Source organism: Microcaecilia unicolor, chromosome 1, assembly GCF_901765095.1.
Source record: "Microcaecilia unicolor chromosome 1, aMicUni1.1, whole genome shotgun sequence".
NCBI classification, from domain to species: Eukaryota; Metazoa; Chordata; class Amphibia; order Gymnophiona; family Siphonopidae; genus Microcaecilia; species Microcaecilia unicolor.
In genome coordinates, this window is record NC_044031.1 from 494,084,720 (window position 1) to 494,105,990 (window position 21,271).

Consider the following 21,271-nt stretch of genomic DNA (forward strand, 5'->3'; position numbering starts at 1 on the left):
TACATTAGGATTGACAGATTTTTGGCAACCCCACTGACCATGATTACAACTTATATTCAGCTCCCCACCAAATTTATGTCAGATTAGATTATTTTCTGGTCTGAAAATCACATACACTTCTGATACATTTAACTTCTACCCATTCTATTTTAATTTCTGACCATACAACCTTCTCTTTGATAACTACCATTGATGACATGGAGCAGACCAAACCCACACAGGACTTTAATAAACACTTATGCTTGAATCCGGTTTCCAAGCATGAGTAAAGAAATTCTCATCAATTTCTTCTCTTGTAACGAGAGGGAATTTACATCTCCATACAGACTGCCTTACATGGAAAAAATGATTAGTTATTCATCATGGAAAACAAAACAAGATCAACAGGAGATCAAAGAGCTGGAGGCCAGGATTGTACGATTATAACTTTGTGAAACAACCAGCAGCTTATGGAACTAACTCAATTAAAATACACTCACAATAAATTATTGAGTTCCCAGGCATCACACAAGATCTTTTTATATGTAAAACAGGATACTATAAAGAAAGGAATAAGATGAGCCATAATATATACCAGTACAGAGACAACGGAATTATATCACTATAGTCAAAATTCAGGGCTAAAGGTGTTAACAAAGAATAAAGTTGTAGCCATCCAATTTGTCTAAAATTACAACACGGTGTATCAATTAGAATGCCCAGCTGGGTCGGCCTTTTATGATGCCTTCCTAGTAATCTTACATTCCAGCTTAGTACCATAGTTTATCTTTTCTGAACATTCAAACATAACTTATTAGGTTTTTACAACCTTAATACATAGGAGATTAGATTCAGTAAATGGGTGCCAAAAACCAAAAATCTGCATGGAGCGATATTCTATAAACAGTGCTTCAAGTTGTGTGCCATTTATAGAACAGTGTGTAGCACCAGGATACATACGGCCATGCCCTGTTTGCAGTTACGCGCTGAAAGATTTGCACGCATCTATCTAGAATAGCACGTAACACTTAGCTTGTTGCGGCTTAAAACAAGGGCCTCCCCAACGGTTCTGTTTCGCCAACTGGGGCTTCGTCAGGGGAAGGATGCCCCACAACACCAAGCTATGGCAAAATCCCAGCTAGCCGTCAATACGTCTTGCTGTATTGACGGTTAGCTGGGATTTTGCCATAGCTTGGTGTTGCAGGGTGTCCTTCCCCTGACGAAGCCCCAGTTGGCAAAACGGGACTGTTGGGGAGACCCTTGTTTTAAGCCACAACAAGCTAAGTAGCTGTGTTTTGTTAAAATGTTTTGTACTATGGCTGCTTCATGTATTATATATGCACTAAAAGTGTATGAGTGAACACCCAGGGAGGAGGTTGGTAAAGGACCAGTGATTATATTATGGTAACTAGATCTATGCAATCTTATTGATTAAAAATATCACCAGTCTGAGGTCCTCTCCCTTTTCCATTATTGATTTACGATCTTATAATTCATGTTGACTATCCGCTGTTTTTTGGCTGTAATTCTGTATATAATCAATAAATAATATCTAAGCCTCATAGCAATTGGCAAATTGGTTGAATGCAAATATTGAAAAGAGCTGATGAGCGTACTGATCCCTGTAATATCCTGAATAATCATCACCTATTTTGACTTGTTGCAAGTGATACACAAAAAAAATAATTTAAACCATTTTAGTACATTCCTCCCATGGTGATAGAAAGTAGCTTGTTCAATATCAAGGTTAATTGTATCAAATGCTGCCGAAATGTTGAGCATCATCAACATATATGAGCTCCCTTGTTCGAATCATCTTTGCATTACATCAAAACAAGATGAAAACAAAGTCTCAGAGTATCTGAAATCCCTCGGGAGTCAACAAAATCCTGGAACTGTTTGAGTACCACCTTAGAAAGGAATGAGAGTGAATAAATGAGCCTGTAATTAGTAAGGTCCATTTAATCTGCAGTCTAATTTTAAATTGTAGTCTTCTGAACTGCCTAGAAGGTTTTTCTGATTGGGCAGAATATCAAATTTTAATAAACTTAATGCTGTTTTCTCAACAAATCAGACACATCACCATCAGCCAAACATTTATTAACAATTACTGTAATAGAATCAACGTTGTCTGCACTCATAGATTTCAAAACAATTAGAACAGGCAGGTTGTCAAAGCTTACGAAATTTTTAAGCTGGCCTGCTTTGTTTTTAAAAATTACAGGGTTTAGGTCCAGTCTATTTTACTAAGCTGATAATTACATCAGCCTTCAGTCGTAGTTTTCATGTGTCAGATCGTTGCGTGTTAACTTTTCCCTCGACAAGGGTATACATTTTAAGAACATCTAGAATGGTGCTTTATTTTTTTCAAGCTGCTAACATTTGAAATGGGTTAGTTCTACCTGTTAAATGAAAGTCTTCTTAATTTTTTTTTGTTTTGGAAGCATTTAATAACTTTCCTATTTTATAAATATTTAGCTCGGAAAAACTGCTAATTCTATCAGATTTTGATAAATATATGTTCTTTTTTTTTATTTTAAACAAATGTCAATTCCCACAGTATATTTGGTTAATGTTGGGTAAACTGGTTTGGGCCTATAGGAAGGATAAGCAGTCTGTAAATGCTGAGGTTTGATTAGGTTAGATTTTGGTGCTCATTGGCAAGACCAGACAGCAGTTCACTGGGAGAGGGGGGTGTCAGAGATCCAAACAATTGAAGATCCACAAGAGGAGCAGAGGAAGACCATAGTATCACAGTGGTGTCCTTTTGAAGCACCACATGCACATGGCACCCAAATAAGCAGGAGCAGATTCTGCTTTAATCTATTTGGTACTTTCAAAATCTTGCACCCAAGTCGTTTGCCTATGTTGATACCTAAACCAGGACCCAAAAACAGGGATTCAATACCCATAATTCAATCCCTGTAACAATCACTATTGACTTACAGAAACCAGTGAAAATTCAGCCTACTTTGTATTGATGGGCGTATCCTCAAGGACCACATTCACATTAGAAGAGGCAGTTTAATTACACATTCTTATTATCCCATTGTGGAACACAATTTCAAACCCTGACAGTGAATCATAAAACAAAAATTAAACCTTCTGTCTGAGGACGTTAACATGTTTACAGATGCAAACAGTGCTTGAGGTTGAGAGATGCTATTTATAAAAAACAGAAATTGCATGCTGTTGATAAATCTGCAAACAATTTCTATTATCCACCATAGTAATAGTACTAGGGAACTTATGCTGTTGCCTTTCAGCTTGTCTCAACATCTGCTTCTCCCTAATTTTGGAAGTTGATACAGGGTGGGTTTTAAGCCCCTTTTTGAGAACTCAGTGGAGGAGAGAGGCAGGTGTAGGCTGATACTGTGAGGCTTGAATATCTAAGGACAGATTCACTTGGGTATATTAAACAACTGAAATCTATTTGTTTTGATCATTGACAACAGGTAAGGTTTCAGTTCCCAGGGAAGTCCACATAACCTTCAGAGTCTGACCCTTAAATTGGTCCTAATTGTATTAGATTGATGTTTTAGGGCCCCAAAAGTGGTTCTCTATTGGGACAGAGTTAGGGTGAGGGTAAAAGTTAGGTATTTTTCCAGTGATTTTCTGCACTAGACACCTACCTTAGAAGTCTAAGGAGGTCTGTTTAGAAGGTTGCGATGCCATTTACATGTGGGAAAAGCAAATTTAGACATGTAAATGGTCATAGAAGTGTTAATAAAGATCTTAGAAAGCTGATACTTACATGTATATACACACAGCCAGCAATGTATTCAGGAATTTTTCACAAGGGGGTGCATCTCGCGCCCCTCCCCCATCTGTATGGTCAAATCACCTCCATTCCAGTTTTGCCCGGGCTTCGGCAGTGCACTCATAGGCTTCCTGTGCCTGAACCAGGACTTTCTCTCACTCTGAACCATCCTACAAAACTACTTCAACAATCCACACAATTACCGCAGTTCACCTCTAACCTACCTAACACTTTCCGTCTATCCTCCCTTACCTAATCTTTAAACAGTAATAACTGTACTTGTTATCATGAAATGACTATGCCTATCTTCACTTACCAACATTCAAACTATAAGAATTGTACCTGTTATCACGAAATGATTATGTCATAACCACACTCTGTAAGCCACTTTGAGCCTGCAAATAGGTGGGAAAATGTGGGATACAAATGCAATAAATAAATAAATAAATAAATAAATCCTGCCATTCACAAAACAGGAAGTCACATCAGAAGGGGTGGGATAGTTCAGAAAGTCTCTGTGCAGGCACAGGCAACCTATGAATGCTGCTGCTGCCCAGGCAAAGACTGGAGCACAGGTGATTTGAAGGTGTGTGTTGGGGGGTGGGTGGGGTGGGGTGGGGGTGGATTGCAGAGCTTTGCCTGGAAGAGAAGTGAGAAATGTCATACAATTTATCCGCAATCTTCCTCCTGCTCTCTGATTGTCTGGCAAGGGGTGCATATGTAAAAGATACACCTTGAATAGATAACCACTGCATACAGCATGTGTTTTGATTCTGGTTTGGGCAGACCTAAAAAGTATATGTGTTTTTTCTATCTTACAACAAAAATACAAGTTTGCTTCAAAACATTTCTCTGTCATCATTTATACCTATTCCCTAGCACAAACTGTTATCTAAAGTTTACTTGGACCTGTCCATTGAAGGAGTGATTTGGGGGTGGGGGGTGGGGGAGGGATAGTGCTTACCTTTCGGTACTCAAAAGTACCTTGAACAGCAAACAGAGTGGAGCCTGGCTGCTTAATGAGCTCCCCTTAGACATAAAAGTTTGTTAAACGTTCTACCTGCACTTCTAAATAGCAGCATTTACATATACAAACCCCTGAGTGATGCTGCTTTTGACCTTTTTTTTCCGCTTAATGACTATTCCCACTGTACCTGCTGCCAAATACACTTGCTTTTCCCACAACCTCAAAAGTATTTTACAAAATGCTGTATGTTCAGCATGTTTTTTTGTAAAATGCATTGCAAACTGAGAATGTCCCGACTTGGACATCTCTTTGCTAATCTATACAACCTATACAAAATTGGGCTTCAGATCTAGGCAAAATGAATAGTAGTTCTAAATTTAGGAGCCTAAGCTTTTTGGCCCTAAATGTTGGTGCATTACAAATGAAAACTTATGCATCTAAATATGGCTGAAAATAAGGGCTTCTTGTACAAAGCCGCACTACCGATTCCCACGTGGCAAATGAAAGGAAGCCCATACGAATTGAATGGGCTTCCTCTCATTTGCCGAACCCGGGAATTGGTAGCGCGGCTTGGTAAAAGAAGTCCTAAACCTTCTGCTCTTTTTGAATATCGGCCTCTCAGAACCGCATTGAGCCTGCTATGAGTGGGAAAGCATGGGGTACAAAAATGTAATTAAAAAAAAAACATGTACCCCTTCCTTACCTGACCCTGTTTCTTATTGTCTTGTAAGCCACATAGAGCTTGCTTGTGTGTGGGAACATGTGGGATACAAATGCTGCAAATAAATAACTAACTAACTAAATAAATAAATAAATAACTTGTTAATTGCACATATTGGGGCTCAATTTTGAAACAGAAAAACAGCACAAAGCGCCAGATAGACATTTTTTTTTAAAGAACATCCAAATCACAATTTTCAAAACTAATTTTTAAGATGTTATTGCAGTTCATCTAAATCTCAAGGGGGCATGTTGGAGGCATGTTTTGGAAGGGACTAGGGTGTGCTTACGATTTGGACGTTTTTCTTCGATAATGGAGCATTGTAAAAATGTCCAGGGCAAAAAAAACATGTTTTTGGCTAGACCTGTTTCAATAACGACTAAGTGCCAAAAAGGTGCCCAAACTGACCAGATGACCACTGGAGAGATAAAGGCATGATCCACCCTTAATTCCCCCATGGTCACTGATCCCCTCCCACCTCCCTATGATGTGAAAGTTACAGTATATACCAGGTTGTATGACAGCTGCAGATATAATGGCCATTCCTGTTAGAGCCATTCCTGTTAGAGCAGCAAGCAGGTCCCTGGAGTAGCCTAGTGGTGGGTGTAGTGCACTGTAGAGAAGGTGACCCAGGCCCATATCTCACTCTAATTAGTACGCTTGTGGTGGAAAGTTTGAGTGTCTCAAAACTCACAAAATACCCACTGAACCCACGTATAGGTGACACCTGCAGGCATAAGGGCTATTGTAGTGGTATACAGTTAGGTACAGTACATTTTTTGCTATTCCTGGTGGGCTCACCATATAATATAAGGGGGTTATAATGTGATGTGTACCTGAGACCTTGTATGTCAAGTTCACTGCAGTGCCCCCTAGGCTGCCTCATTGTTCTGCAGGGACGTCTGTGTGGCCAGTCTAGTAGGACTGCTGGCTCCAAGATATCCCAATAGCTTGCTTTTGTGCGTTTTTCCCTTGGACAGTTTTTGTTTAAAAATGGCCCTAAAAGAAAGATGCACTCAGAACAAAATGGTGTAAAATAGGGTGATTCAAAAATGACAAAGTTTGGCACTGGATTTTTTGACGTTTTTTGCAAAATGTCCAAAATCTGATTTGGATGTCATATCGAAAATACCCCTCATTCTGCTTCATGGTAACTGGACAGCAAAGAAACATATACATCTGCCTTTCAGAAAAGCACGTTTACAATTATTTGTACTTCTTTTCAGAAGGACGGTGGAAAGTATGGGTTAAAACTGCAAAAGATTCCCCGGAGCCTCAAGAGTCTAAAATAACCCTTGCGATTTATGGCTCAAAGGGCAAGAGCGATGACCTAATTCTTTCTTCACTAAAGCAGAGATCCATATGTTTCCTTCCTGGAGCTACAGATGAATTCCTTGTAAGTCACACATACATGATGCTAATGCAAAAATAACAAAAATAAAGGTTCTCTCTCCTGTAATGATTCCATTGTCATTGAAATGGCAGTCATGCTATGCACTGTGCGTTATTGATACAACTTTCTCTGTGGGACAGTTACTTTTTTCATAAGGTGTTGTAGAAGTAAACTGTGTATTATTTCTGCTGTTATAAGTTTTCAATCTAATTATTTAGATGTAATTGGTACTTACATTCTGCATTTACCAATACAATTGGTACAAGGTAGATTACAAAATTAAGAACATATAATAAATAAAAGAAGCTTAGAAACATATGAAGCCCATTTTGGGGTGAGTTCTATGTATGACGCCAGAAAAAGCGCTATTCTATAAGCTGCGCTTAAAGTTAGGCATACCTGGGAATCACACCTAACTTTAGGTGCAGCTATTTGCACCAGCTGAAATGTGTTGCAAATATACATGTGTAAATTAGGCATGTGTCCTTGTTATTCTATAACAATGAGTGTAAATACTAGGAATGCCCCGTTCCACCCATGACCCTCCCGTTTCCATGCCCCCTTTTTTTAATGTATGTGAAATTTTGGCACAGATTCTGCACCAAAATGTACATGTATATATACCAATTAAATCAAATTAGTGGCAATAATTACTTGTTAAAAAGCCAATTATTGACACTAATTAGCTTGTTGTTTAGTTAAATTGCGCACCCAAATTTGCGCATGCAATTTTTGGTAACTTTCAAAGAATTAGGTGGTATGTAGATTATAGAGATTGGAATTTTTGTATTTTGGTAAAAGCTTTTCTGACAGATAGCCTTGTCTTTTCTTTCTTTCTATTATCTATATCTATATCAAGCAAATAACATTTGAATCAAAAATGAGATACAAAAGGAAAAAATATATATTATTAAACTAGGAAAAAATGCCCGTTTCTGAGCGGAATGAAACGGGCGCTAGCAAGGGGTCCCCTCCCTCCGTCCCTCGAAGCTACTTGCCTTGTTCGCTGTGGGCCGTTTCGGCCCTGGAGTGTCAATAGCTCCGCCCTCGACGTCATGACGTTTTGACGCGTCATGACATTTTGACGCGAGGGCGGTGCAGACACTCCAGGGCACACCGGATATCTCGGGCGCCTCAACTTCCGTGGAGGCTTCAGAACGTTGGGGTTGCCTTTTATATATATAGATATCCAAGCAGCCCAAGCAAAAGGAAAAAAAGAAGGAAAAACAGTATTTCTCTGTATCCCAAATAGAACGTTAAGGGCCCCTTGTATCACGATGCCCTAGCAGCTCCCAGTGCGGTAATGCCAACAAAGCCCATTCAGTTTGCATGGGCTTTGTCAGATTGCTGCATGGGAACCGCTAGCATGGCTTGATAAAAGAGGCCCTAAAGAAGTGGATCTAAGTATAAAACAAGCAGAGGACTTTAAAAATAAATATGTAATAGGAAGACCTATCTGTCCCACAGCACAATCTATAATAAAGTTCTCAATGCACTAGGTTGCCTAAACTTTTCTAATACATCAAGACCTCCTTGATCCCCTGTCAGACGCTAGAGACCTTTTCTTATTCTTACATAAGTACATAAGTGTTGCCATACTGGGACAGACCGAAGGTCCATCAAGCCTAGTATCCTGTTTCCAACAGTGACCAATTCAGGTCACAAGTACCTGACAAGATCCCAAAACATTACAATACATTTTATTCTGCTTATCCTAGAAATAAGCAGTGGACTTTACCAAGTCCATTTTAATAATGGCTTATGGACTTTTCTTTTAGGAAGCTATCCAAACCTTTTTTAAAACCCGCTAAGCTAACTGTTTTTACCACCTTCTCTGGCAATGAATTCCAGAGTTTAATTACACATTGAGTGAAGAAAAATTTCAGATGGAGGTATTGGCATTTACACGTGGGATTGGTGATTTTACAACTCCTGGGTAAAAGTGCAACAGTTTCACATGTACCCGCCTCATTTTACAAAACCCACACATACAAGTGCTGCCAATTAAGTAGTTAACATCCACAATAAACAAAAAGCAAATACTCAGTGCTATCAAGTTCACATCAAGGGATCAGCTGAAGTCAACAAAAGATACTTTAATAAAGAAATCCTTCAGGAAAACAATATTGTAGGCCTGGAAATAAATTTCAATATCCCAGAACAAACATAACCAGCAGAACAATACAGTTACTCATTATCGGCTAAAGACAAGAATATTTCCAAATGATTAGGTTCCAGGAAGATATGTTAGCAGGCATTTGCAAGGAAATGTTAGAAAGATAGTGCCTTCCACAGCCAAACCCTTAGCCTTGAGTTGTAGCTTTACGACGTAATTGTGTTGGCCTAGAAACAACTGGAAACACTGAAACCTTTTGACCACAAACGGGTATACCCTTATTTTTAAAATAAGTTTTAAGAATTGCCGTTTTCTTATCTAAAGAAGTAATGGAAACCAACAATGTAGAATGCTTCTCTATTGCATCTTTAGAGAAATTTTGTAAGATCTAAACTGTCAGGAGAATTTAAGTTAGCAAAGTCACCCTCTTGATTAATTTGTCATATATCATTGCCTTTATATCTACAAGTTCAAAAGCCATTTGTGTAACATCTTTCATGTACATTTTAAAAAGTTCCATCGGAGACAAGAAACAAGTAAGAGTTAAAAGCCCTTGCAGAATTCTCCACACTTTCTAACAGCATATGCAACATAAGGCTATATTTAACAGCAGATGCTGCTGCTGCTTGGCAAGAAAGCACCTGAGAACCAATTTTTCAACATCCTTTTGCAAGGTGGTTATCTGTTTATCACTCTCAACAAATTTCTCTGCTGTTTCAAAGGTAAATTTACTATACAGTGATAGAGTCTCTTGTAAGTTCTTAACCATCTTAAAAAAGGCATCATAAATATCCTGTTTAGAAACAGCTGGTACAGAGGCATAAAATGAATGGTATGAAAAGGGAACCGGAGATAACCCTTTAACTTGAATGGAACCAGAAGACTCTGCAATTTCTTTATTAACCCCCTAGAATCTGAGAAAAAACAGAATAAACAGAAGTACCCTCTTGATTAGAGGCACCAGTCAATTCTGATAGCACAGCCAATTGTGGGGGGTGAGGATGGACCCCCCCCCCCCCAATGACAGGGATATTTCAGAAGGAGAGAGAGTACTCATGTTTGCTGTGGTGACAGCTGCTGAAGACGCCACTTGTAGGTGCAGGTTCATCAATCCCTTAACCACCACTGGCAATGGCAACTTCCTTTTCCCTCCACCCTTTCTTTTCCTCATAGGAGCGGAGCAGAGTGCCACACTCCATGCTCCTCAGTAGCTCCAAAGGGGCTTCAAAGGGGCTTCAAAGGGGCAGGACCTGCCCCTTTGGTCACACTCTTTTAGGCGTGCATCCATGGCCACGCACTTGCGGCTGCCTACCGCAGCAAAGCCATTGCTTTCTAGATGGTATGCGGCCCCCTCTCAATGTCGCCTGGGCCTACAGATGGCCAATCCAGTGGCTGCACAAATCCACCAGACTCCCTTGCAAATCCAAGGGTACCACAGCAGAGCCGCCACTTTGTACATGGTATGAGGCCCTCTCTCAATGTCACCTGGGCCTGCAGATGGCCAGTCCAGTGGTTCCACCAATCCACCAGACTCCCTCATGAATCCAAGGGTACCGTGGCAGAGCCACTGCTTTGTAGATTTTATGAGGCCCCCTCTCAATGTCACCTGGGCCTGCAGACAGACAGTCCAGTGCCTGCACAAATCCACCAGACTCCCTCGCAAATCTCGAGAATGACTTCTTAATCTCTTTTGTAAGTCTTGGCTGAAATGAGCTCTTTTTGTAAACATATACAGTGGGGGAAATAAGTATTTGATCCCTTGCTGATTTTGTAAGTTTGCCCACTGACAAAGACATGAGCAGCCCATAATTGAAGGGTAGGTTATTGGTAACAGTGAGAGATAGCACATCACAAATTAAATCCGGAAAATCACATTGTGGAAAGTATATGAATTTATTTGCATTCTGCAGAGGGAAATAAGTATTTGATCCCTCTGGCAAACAAGACCTAATACTTGGTGGCAAAACCCTTGTTGGCAAGCACAGCGGTCAGACGTCTTCTGTAGTTGATGATGAGGTTTGCACACATGTCAGGAGGAATTTTGGTCCACTCCTCTTTGCAGATCATCTCTAAATCATTAAGAGTTCTGGGCTGTCGCTTGGCAACTCGCAGCTTCAGCTCCCTCCATAAGTTTTCAATGGGATTAAGGTCTGGTGACTGGCTAGGCCACTCCATGACCCTAATGTGCTTCTTCCTGAGCCACTCCTTTGTTGCCTTGGCTGTATGTTTTGGGTCATTGTCGTGCTGGAAGACCCAGCCACGACCCATTTTTAAGGCCCTGGCGGAGGGAAGGAGGTTGTCACTCAGAATTGTACGGTACATGGCCCCATCCATTCTCCCATTGATGCGGTGAAGTAGTCCTGTGCCCTTAGCAGAGAAACACCCCCAAAACATAACATTTCCACCTCCATGCTTGACAGTGGGGACGGTGTTCTTTGGGTCATAGGCAGCATTTCTCTTCCTCCAAACACGGCGAGTTGAGTTCATGCCAAAGAGCTCAATTTTTGTCTCATCTGACCACAGCACCTTCTCCCAATCACTCTCGGCATCATCCAGGTGTTCACTGGCAAACTTCAGACGGCCCGTCACATGTGCCTTCCAGAGCAGGGGGACCTTGCGGGCACTGCAGGATTGCAATCCGTTATGTCGTAATGTGTTACCAATGGTTTTCGTGGTGACAGTGGTCCCAGCTGCCTTGAGATCATTGACAAGTTCCCCCCTTGTAGTTGTAGGCTGATTTCTAACCTTCCTCATGATCAAGGATACCCCACGAGGTGAGATTTTGCGTGGAGCCCCAGATCTTTGTCGATTGACAGTCATTTTGTACTTCTTCCATTTTCTTACTATGGCACCAACAGTTGTCTCCTTCTCGCCCAGCGTCTTACTGATGGTTTTGTAGCCCATTCCAGCCTTGTGCAGGTGTATGATCTTGTCCCTGACATCCTTAGACAGCTCCTTGCTCTTGGCCATTTTGTAGAGGTTAGAGTCTGATTGATTCACTGAGTCTGTGGACAGGTGTCTTTCATACAGGTGACCATTGCCGACAGCTGTCTGTCATGCAGGTAACGAGTTGATTTGGAGCATCTACCTGGTCTGTAGGGGCCAGATCTCTTACTGGTTGGTGGGGGATCAAATACTTATTTCCCTCTGCAGAATGCAAATAAATTCATATACTTTCCACAATGTGATTTTCCGGATTTAATTTGTGATGTGCTATCTCTCACTGTTACCAATAACCTACCCTTCAATTATGGGCTGCTCATGTCTTTGTCAGTGAGCAAACTTACAAAATCAGCAAGGGATCAAATACTTATTTCCCCCACTGTACATGTCTTTGATCTGGTATAAACACAACCCGGATGATTTTTCCCCATAAATGTGTATTCTCTTTATAAAATGGGTTATACATATGTAGATTTCAGTTATACTCAACTAGGTCCAAACTAAACCCCCTCGAAACCATTGAATAGTATGGATTTCCATATATAAATTGCAGCTTTCTGAAGCTGGTATTTACATGAGTATGTCAACAGCTATTGAAATAATTGTTGCAGATGTCTGTGTCTTGCCATGTCTGAGTAAGTGGGACTGATATTACAGCCATTGTGCTGTAGCTTTCTTTAGGATATGAGGTCTGCAGTTTGCCTTTATATTTAGTGGGTTCTCAAACCTGAATGTTTGGGGGTTGAGATGAGTGGTTTTCCTCAAGGGGGAAGGAGATTTAAGCAGGAAAGTCCGTTTGTCACAAACTTGAATTTTGGCAGGAACAATCATGACACCAGCCTCTGAAGCCTAAGAGAACAGCTACTGAAATACTTTTAATTATCAGAATTACAAATCCATCTCATCAGATAAAAAGACTGTCTTTTGCTTTACATTGGAGATTTTGTGGCAGGTTATGGTTGCATTGCAAATTGACTTTCTGCTAGACTTCATAATCTCTGTTCTCATAGGTCAAATCTTGAACGTGATTTACTTCCTCCGGTTGGGAGAGTTGTCAGTTTATGGCTTCAGCCAAATGTACTTGCTCCAACCCTGTTGTTATTTCTACTGCCCCCTAGCCTTATGAGTCTTCTTTGCATCACTCCCTGCAGGGCAGAATTCTCCATCTTAGACTCACGAGCAAACAGTCCACCCTCTGTCCCTCTCAACCCTCTAAAAAACATTATCCTCCTTTCACCTGATGCCCAACATCCTTTCCTTACTGATATCTAACATCTTTCTTTCACTGAAACTCAGCACCTATCCACTTAATTAGGCAGACATCCTTCCCTCACTACCATTCAACATCCATCTCAGCAATAATTCAGAATCCCATCTGTTCCGTCTCTCCCTATCCACCCCTTCAGCTTGGCAGTCTGTCAACCAGTTGATCAGCATTCGGTTACAGGCATATCCTGCCAGATCAGATTGTTTGTCTTGGGGTGAAACTGGGCTCACAGCTGAATCCAAGAGCTCATGTGGCTAAAGTTGTCCCATCTTGCTTTTTTTATCAGCTACATGTCCCGAGTATGATCAGGCCAATGATACCTAGGTCCGATTTCCAAATTGTTGCTCAAAGTCTAGTTTTGTCTAAATTAGATTATTGTAACAGCTTATATTTGGGTCTATCTCAGTCATGCTGCAGGGCTCTTTCAGTAATACAGCATTCTGTATTGTGATTGATTATGGATTTATAGAAATCTGATCATGTTTCTTTGTCAATGAAAGCCTTACATTGGCTCCCAGTGTGATTTAGAGCACAATTTAAATTGTTGATGCTTATTTTTAAGATGTTGTCTGGCACCTTTCCTGTGGACTTCAAGCAAGCCCTACAGATTTACTGTCAGGTCCAGTACCTTAGATTTGCAGAGACATGACAATTAGTGTTGTCCCCATTAGCAAAAGTCTGTTATTTAGACACGTGTGACACTGCTTTGTCCATAATTGAGCCTTTGTTATGGAACAAATTACCTGGCAATTTGTACCTTTTATCATCTATGCTTGAATTTAAGAAACAGTTACAAACACATCTGTTTGTACAAGCATATGTCTGAAGAGAATATAATGTTGTATTGAGCTGCGATTCAGTACTGTTTGTTTGATACGTGTTCAATTTTTAAATTGTGAATGTTTCTATTGTTACCCTCTTAGTTAATAAGTGGGTTATAAATGAAAATAAAATAAATAACTGCTTGCATACGGTAAGCTAATTGTTTTACTGTAATAAACAGCTGGAAATCAAGAAAAGTGTCTTCCTTTTGGATGCTGGGCTGGTTTAGCTAACTGTTTAGCAATGCATGGAATACACATCATGCGAACAGTATAAACTTAAACACCAAATATAAAAGATTTAATTATGCCAGCCTTATGCTTTTCCCAGCAGAGAAGCAGTCTAGTGGTTAAAGCAGTGAAGTAGGAACCAGAGGGTCCTGATTCAAATTCCACAGGGGTTCCTTGTGGCCTTGAGAGAACCACTTTACCCTCCTTTGCCCTGGGATGGCTGAGGAAGGCCCTCTCAACCTACCCTGTTAAAAGCTTGTCATGGATACTGTCACACTTGTGGTGGCCCATATAAATCATTCACAGCTCAGCTTGGTGCTCGTGAATAAGAGGCACTACCATACATACATGTGTTTGTGCTTTGGAGCATGTGTCTGAACTCTCTAAATTATTTATTTTTACTTATTTGCACTTGTTATACTGCTATTAACTAACTCGCAGATCATAGCAATTTACATCAAGGTTACTGAAAGATGAATGCAACAAGAGAAAGGAAAGGAACCACAATTGTTCTGTACAGGACCAAGTTATTCCAAGATCCAGGGAAAAATCAGGAATACAAGAGTGAACCAATTGATATTAATTTATTACACCAACAAATATATATACTTTTCTGCTTTTTCATTAAAGTTTGGCTGGGTACATGATTTTCTGTCTTTCCTTTTTTCCAAATAATTGCAAGGCCCGATCCCTGGTCTGTTATTAGGAAGGTTGCAAAGCTGGAAAGAATTTGCAGAAGGAACCCTAGTCCTTTTCATAGTCTCCTTTTAAAAGTCCCATTATCTGTATCAGTTCCTTCATGTAAATTCATAGGATCCAAAGGAAGATAGTATATTATTGGTTATACTACTACTACTACTTAACATTTCTAAAGCGCTACTAGGGTTTCGCAGCGCTGTACAATTTAACATAGAAGGACAGTCCCTGCTCAAAGAGCTTACAATCTAAAGGACACATGAACAGTCAGTCTGATAGGGGCAGTCAAATTGGGGCAGTCAGGATTTCCTGAAAGGTAAGAGTTAGGTGCCGAATGCAGCATTGAAGAGGTGGGCTTTAAGCAAAGACTTGAAGATGGGCAGGGAGGGGGCTTGGCGTAAGGGCTCGGGAAGGTTGTTCCAAGCATAGGATAGATGAATTAGATTTTTTTTTCCTTTTTACCGAGCTTATTCATAAGAGTTAAGGTGGTGAGACATGGGTGTGGACAAACACTTCCTTGACTATGTTATGCTTCTCATTTGGGTACAATATTTGTCAAGGTCAAACAGGCCAGAAACTACTTCATGTCCCATTATATCAGTTAATTTTAGTTGCTCAAACCAATCTCCTGTTTATTGAGCAAAAACACTTTTAGTCCCAGTACAGTTCTGCTGTAATCATAACTCTTTGCTCTGGCTTCATATTTCTTGGTTCAAACAGTTGGCTTACACTGTGGCTCCTATAATGAAGGTTCTATACAGTAGGAATGAGCAGCTGGTAAGTTTTTGTTTTGTGTCATTTTGCATCTTTTCAGGGAACGTTAGTTTTGTTGTTTTTTTCTGGGCATTTATTCATTATGGGAGCTATGTTGTTGAGAGTGACTATTTGTAAAGAGGGCCCCTGAATTGCAAAGTGTGTGCACTCTTTGCCTGAGAGTGCACACATACGTGACGGTTTGAGCATGCATAATGGCTCGTGTTTACACACTCTTTGCAAATAGTGTATACCCTTTAGAAAGAGATGCCCTCTTTTCCAAAATTTGAGGGAACAACCTCTGCAAAGAATATGCACTATTATCGGCAAATAAAGAAACGCAAAATATCATGTTTTTTTTGCTTGCTTCCGTTTGTTAATAGCATACAACAACATAGGATATGTCCATGACATCTCCCATGCCCATCCATACTATGCAGCATCCTGATCCTCTCTGGCAGATCACCTATTGTAGAACTGTCTTCAGTACTTAGGATGGCGATGACCCTGGAAAATATCCAAGCCTCAGTTTTACTTGAATTTAACTTCAGCCTATGAGTATGAAGAAATTCATGAACTGTTAAAAGGAATCAAGTGTTATTGGTTAAATACAATGGACAAAGCCTAGAGACTGAATTAAGGAGGGGGCTACTAGACACCCAAAAATCTGGGCACTAAAGGGTCCTTTTACCAAGCTCCAGGAAAATGGGCCCTGCATCAGCGGCAGGTGTTGTTTTTCCCATGCAGCAGGGCCCTTTTTAACGCTGCGACTAAAAAGCCCCCAGACAAATATGGCTATGCAATAAGAGAACTCTTACCATGTGGCTGTACAGCAGGGAGCCCTTACCGCCACCCATTGAGGTGGCAATAAGGGCTCCCACAACAACCCAGTGATAATTGAGGAGCGTGCAGTGATGCACAATTACCACTGCATAAGCCATTAGGAGTGAGGAGTGGCCTAGTGGTTAGGGTGGTGGACTTTGGTCCTGGGGAACTGAGGAATTGAGTTCGATTCCCAGCACAGGCAGCTCCTTGTGACTCTGGGCAAGTCACTTAACCCTCCATTGCCTGCCGCATTGAGCCTGCCATCAGTGGGAAAAAGTGTGGGGTACAAATGTAACAAAAATAAAGAAAAATTTCTGGGGGGTTTCTTTTTCCCGTGGGAATGGCACGTGCTCAGGGAAGAACTACCACCAGCAGCTGCATTGGGCTGATGGTAATCCTGGTTTAGCGTTCAGTAAACCCGTATTGGGCTTACTGATGCTTTCTAAAAGACTCCCTAAGATAATATTCTGCAAGGGCATTTGGGCACCCAAATTCTGTTATAGAATAGAGCCTAATTTGGCATTTAGGAGCCTAACTGTAGCCACCAACACTTGAACCATGTCAAAGGCAAGTGTAAATGTTGGCACCTAGGCGTACAACTTATAGTATTCTATAAGGTTGGTGCCTAAGTGTGTGACCCGTCCATGCCCTGCCCATTCCCCATCCACAAGCATGTCCCCTTTGAGGTTGTGCACTAAGGGTCCCTTTTACAAAGGCACACTAACATTTTTAGTGCATGCTAAAAATTAGCATGTGCTAAATGCTAAGGTGCCCATTGAAGTATGTGCATCTTAGCATTTAGAGTATGCTCATTTTTAGCACGTACTAAAAACGCTAGCATGCCTTTGTAAAAGACCCCCTAAAGCACTTAGGCACTAATTTATAGAATGGCTCCTAAGTACAGCTAGGTATCATTTGAGCATCCAACTTCCTTTTGAGTGCCTAAAGTTTGGCATCTAACTTGTGGCGCACTATAGGGAATTAGGGGTTAAGAGGCTAAGGGGACAAAAATATATATAAAAATATAAGACCACTTCCATAAGCCTCTGTTCTCCAGTGTTGGCTGTTTTCTCCAGTTGAAGTCCAGTGTTTACACCTTTTATTATGCTTCAAACTCTTTGTGAACCAGGGACATTTCCCCTTCCTCCCCCTACTCACCTCTTCTGTTGGAACTAATGTGGATGTGAGGTTGAATGGCATGAGTGATCTTATGTGTACTCCCCATAAAAGAAAGAAATCTCCACTATCATTCACACCTCCTCTGAATGATTGATATATGAGCTAACTGCTCATTTGGATTTGGGGATTTGACCAGTGAATCACAGGGTAATTGACAAAAAATGCCAGCAAACTTCCTCAGCACATACCATTTTGAAAAAACTGGAATGCTGAGGATGTGTCTTTTAAGGCTAGAGGGATACTTTATCCCTCTAGCCTTAAAAGCCATGTCCTCAGCGTTCTAGTTTTCTCAAAATGGTGTGAGCTGAAAAAGTTTGCTGGCATTTTTGTTAGGGCTATCACCCTGATGCAGGGTTACTGAAACATGGGTCGTGTTGGTGACAGTCCTAAATAACTACTTACTATGGTAAGTGACAAGTTTTTTCTATGAGTTTTTCTAGGATAAAAATTAAATTAAAAGTGAATTTTTACATGTTTGAAAAGCATTAGAGCTCAAATTAACATTTGGAGCCGATGATATAATAGGTAAGCCACAGGGCTGTGCACCCTGTGTAAAATGAGTTGCCTCCCAGTCTTCTAACGTGTGTATTAAGCATTTAAGCGTGGAAGGCAACCTATCATTTAAACTCTTGTTGCGCATCCAACTGATGGCAGTTAGGCACGCAAATGCAGGTATTCTATAGCATGCCCCTGAACCACTGGGAATGCCCCTGACCCACTCATGCTACTCCCATGGCCACACCCCCTTTGGAGATAGACACTATGAAATTTAAGCATGCTTGTTATAGAACAGGGCATAGGGAAGATCCTTGCTTAACATCTGAGTACTGAATAAACAAAATAGAAACAGGGTTTACATTCAATATGGCACCAGTGTGTCTATAGAGGAAAAAGCCTCGAGAAAACTCCTCTTGTATACAAACTGATACTTTAGTCGGAGTTGGAGTTCCTGTGATCATAGCTAAACGTTCATAGTAAGATGTGAAGACCATGAACACTGAAAGACAATAAAGCTAAGTTTGCAAGTTTATTGTTCAATTTCAAATATCTGGAGGTTTTTTTCAGCCAATGATGAGGAAGTCCAACTCCGACTAAAGTATCAGTTTGTATACAAGAGGAGTTTTCTCGAGGCTTTTTCCTCCATAGACACACTGGTGCCATATTGAATGTAAACCCTGTTTCTATTTTGTTTATTCAATTGAATTTGTACAGTGGTTCAATCCCGACTATATTTTTGAATCTAACTCCTAAGTACTGCCAGTTAAGTGCCTGTTAATGCCAATAACTGATTGTGAGTGCCTAACTGGGCAATTAGGTCCAGATTCTACATATGGCGTCAAAACAATTGGTGCTAAAAAAAACTGCGTTTAGTGCTATTCTGTAAACCTTGACTAAAGTTAGGCACAGTTTATAGAATAAATGTAGTGCCCTTTCTCGGAACGAAAATTTAGGTGTGACCATTTACGCCAACTAAAACCTGTCATGGATCGGGCGTATTCTATATAGAATCTAAGGGTTACTTTTCCTGCTGATCTTTGATTTTTGACCAACTTTGGGTGACCATTACAGAATCTGGAGGACAGTAATTACCACTGCAGCCCCCTTATCAGCAAGTTTTGTTTTTTTTTAACCAGAGAAGTATTACTAGAAGCTTGTACTCATTCTTGAAATTCCTTGCAGGTATAACTAAACATGCCCTTCTCTGATTTATGTCATAAATGCTATAAATCACATCTTACCAATTGGCAATTCTGCGCATATTATACTCTTAAAAAGTTCTGTTGTCGAAGAGTAAAGACCAAAAGAAAAGAACCTGGCACAGGTGCTGCCAAGTGTAACTGATCCGGTATCTAATTTCTCTAATCAAGCTAAACCAGCTCCTCTAATTACAACAGTATGCTTTCAAAAGACCTTTCATTGGAATCAGCCATAAATTATGATTTATTTAATACATATGTTGGGTTTGAAAAATTTTTTCTAAATCTGTGCTACACAGAAGATCTTTCATTAGCGAGTCATCCATCATGGTCTTGTGCTCTTGGTCCTATTGATTTAGCTGTGCATACGTTTAGCCAAATGCTGTTTTGTGATTTATTACATTTAGAATATAAATCACACGAGGGACATGTTCAATTATTCTGCAAGGAATTTCAAGCATTACAACAAGCTTCTTGTGTTACTTGCTTGGGTATAAGGCCTGCTGATAAGGAGCATACTGTGGTTGATATAATGTATGCATTTTTGATGAGGGAGATGCAATTATTGGCATATAGGCTGCAAAAAATAAAGGGAAATAAGATATCATTGACAAACTATAAAAGTTCACAAAAAGCAAAACAACAAAAAGAACACCAATAAATCTGATAGAAACGAAGAATGAAATCAGGATAGCAAAAGCACAGGCAGAAGAAAAAAGGAAAAAATGTCAAGCGAGGTGAATGACTTTTTTTCAGGAGTATTGGAAAAGTGAGGAAGATCAGAGATGGAATTCCAAGACTCAAAGATACTGAAGGTTGGTCTGTAGAGAGAGATGAGAGGAAAGCAAAATTGTTCAACAATTACTTTGGTTCAGTGTTCGTGGGGGGGGGGGGGGGGGGAAACCCCTGGTGAATGTTTGCAAATGATTGACAAAGATTCATGTGAGGGTAGTGTAGATACCACAAAGTTCACAGAAGAAACTGTTTATGAACAACTTCCAAAACTGAATGTTGACAAAGCCATGGCACTGGATGAGATATTTCACAGGATACTGAGGGAGCTTAGAGGGATTTTAGCAGGCCTTCTAAATTATATGTTTAATAGTATTTGAAGATTGGAGAAGTGTCACAGGCTTGGTGAAAGGTTGATGTGATCTCTGTTCACAAAGGTGGTGACATAGAAGTGGTAGAAAACAGTGAGACTTTAGCTTTGTAATGGAAACACTGCTGAAGGGAAAAATAGTCAATGTTCTGCAATCCAATGAATTACAAGATCCAAGACAACATGGCTTTGCAAAGGCAAATCATGTCAAACAAATCTGATTGATTTCTTTGGCTGGCACCAGTTTTGAGATGCCAAAGTACTATGATGTCACATTGTGGATACCATGCTTTGAATCTGCTTTGGTTTGATGATCTTAAATGGTGTTTAGCTCAGTTATATGTATACATTCTGATTGTATCGACCCCTGATGCAGATGCTTTGTTGCACCCAATTTGCACACACAAGTTAATTGAGTAATAAGCCTATCAGCACCAGTAATTGAGCACTAACAATGATCGGGGTTAATTGGCAACAATTTGGATTTACATGTGCATCTTGCTAAGCTGTATCCTATGAAGACATGCACAGAAATCATTTAGCGCACAACTGAAAAGAGGGCATGACCATAGGAGGGGTATGGACAGGTCACAGGTCCTCACTACAGATGCACGCAGTATTATAGAATTTGGAGAATCCGCTCCTAATTTATGCATGAGGATGTACACCAGGGTTCAGTTGGTGTAAATCCTCATGCCTAAAAGTTGGGCGTGGATCCTGGCGCTCTGTGCTTTTCTATAAACAGCGCCCAAGCCGAAGTGCCATTTATAGAATAGCACTCAGAATACGTTTTTGGTTTGGTGCCCAAATTTGGGTGCCAT

General features: G+C 40.4%; 1 protein-coding gene across 1 annotated transcript in view; it reads left to right on the forward strand.

The window, feature by feature from the left end:
- Nucleotides 1-21,271, forward strand: part of LOC115477536 (lipoxygenase homology domain-containing protein 1-like) — a 428,353-nt gene that overhangs the window by 172,774 nt on the left and 234,308 nt on the right. The window contains exon 18 of the mRNA XM_030214471.1: nucleotides 6,654-6,823. Within this exon, the coding sequence (XP_030070331.1) occupies nucleotides 6,654-6,823 (170 nt within the window). The remainder of the gene's footprint in view (nucleotides 1-6,653; nucleotides 6,824-21,271) is intronic.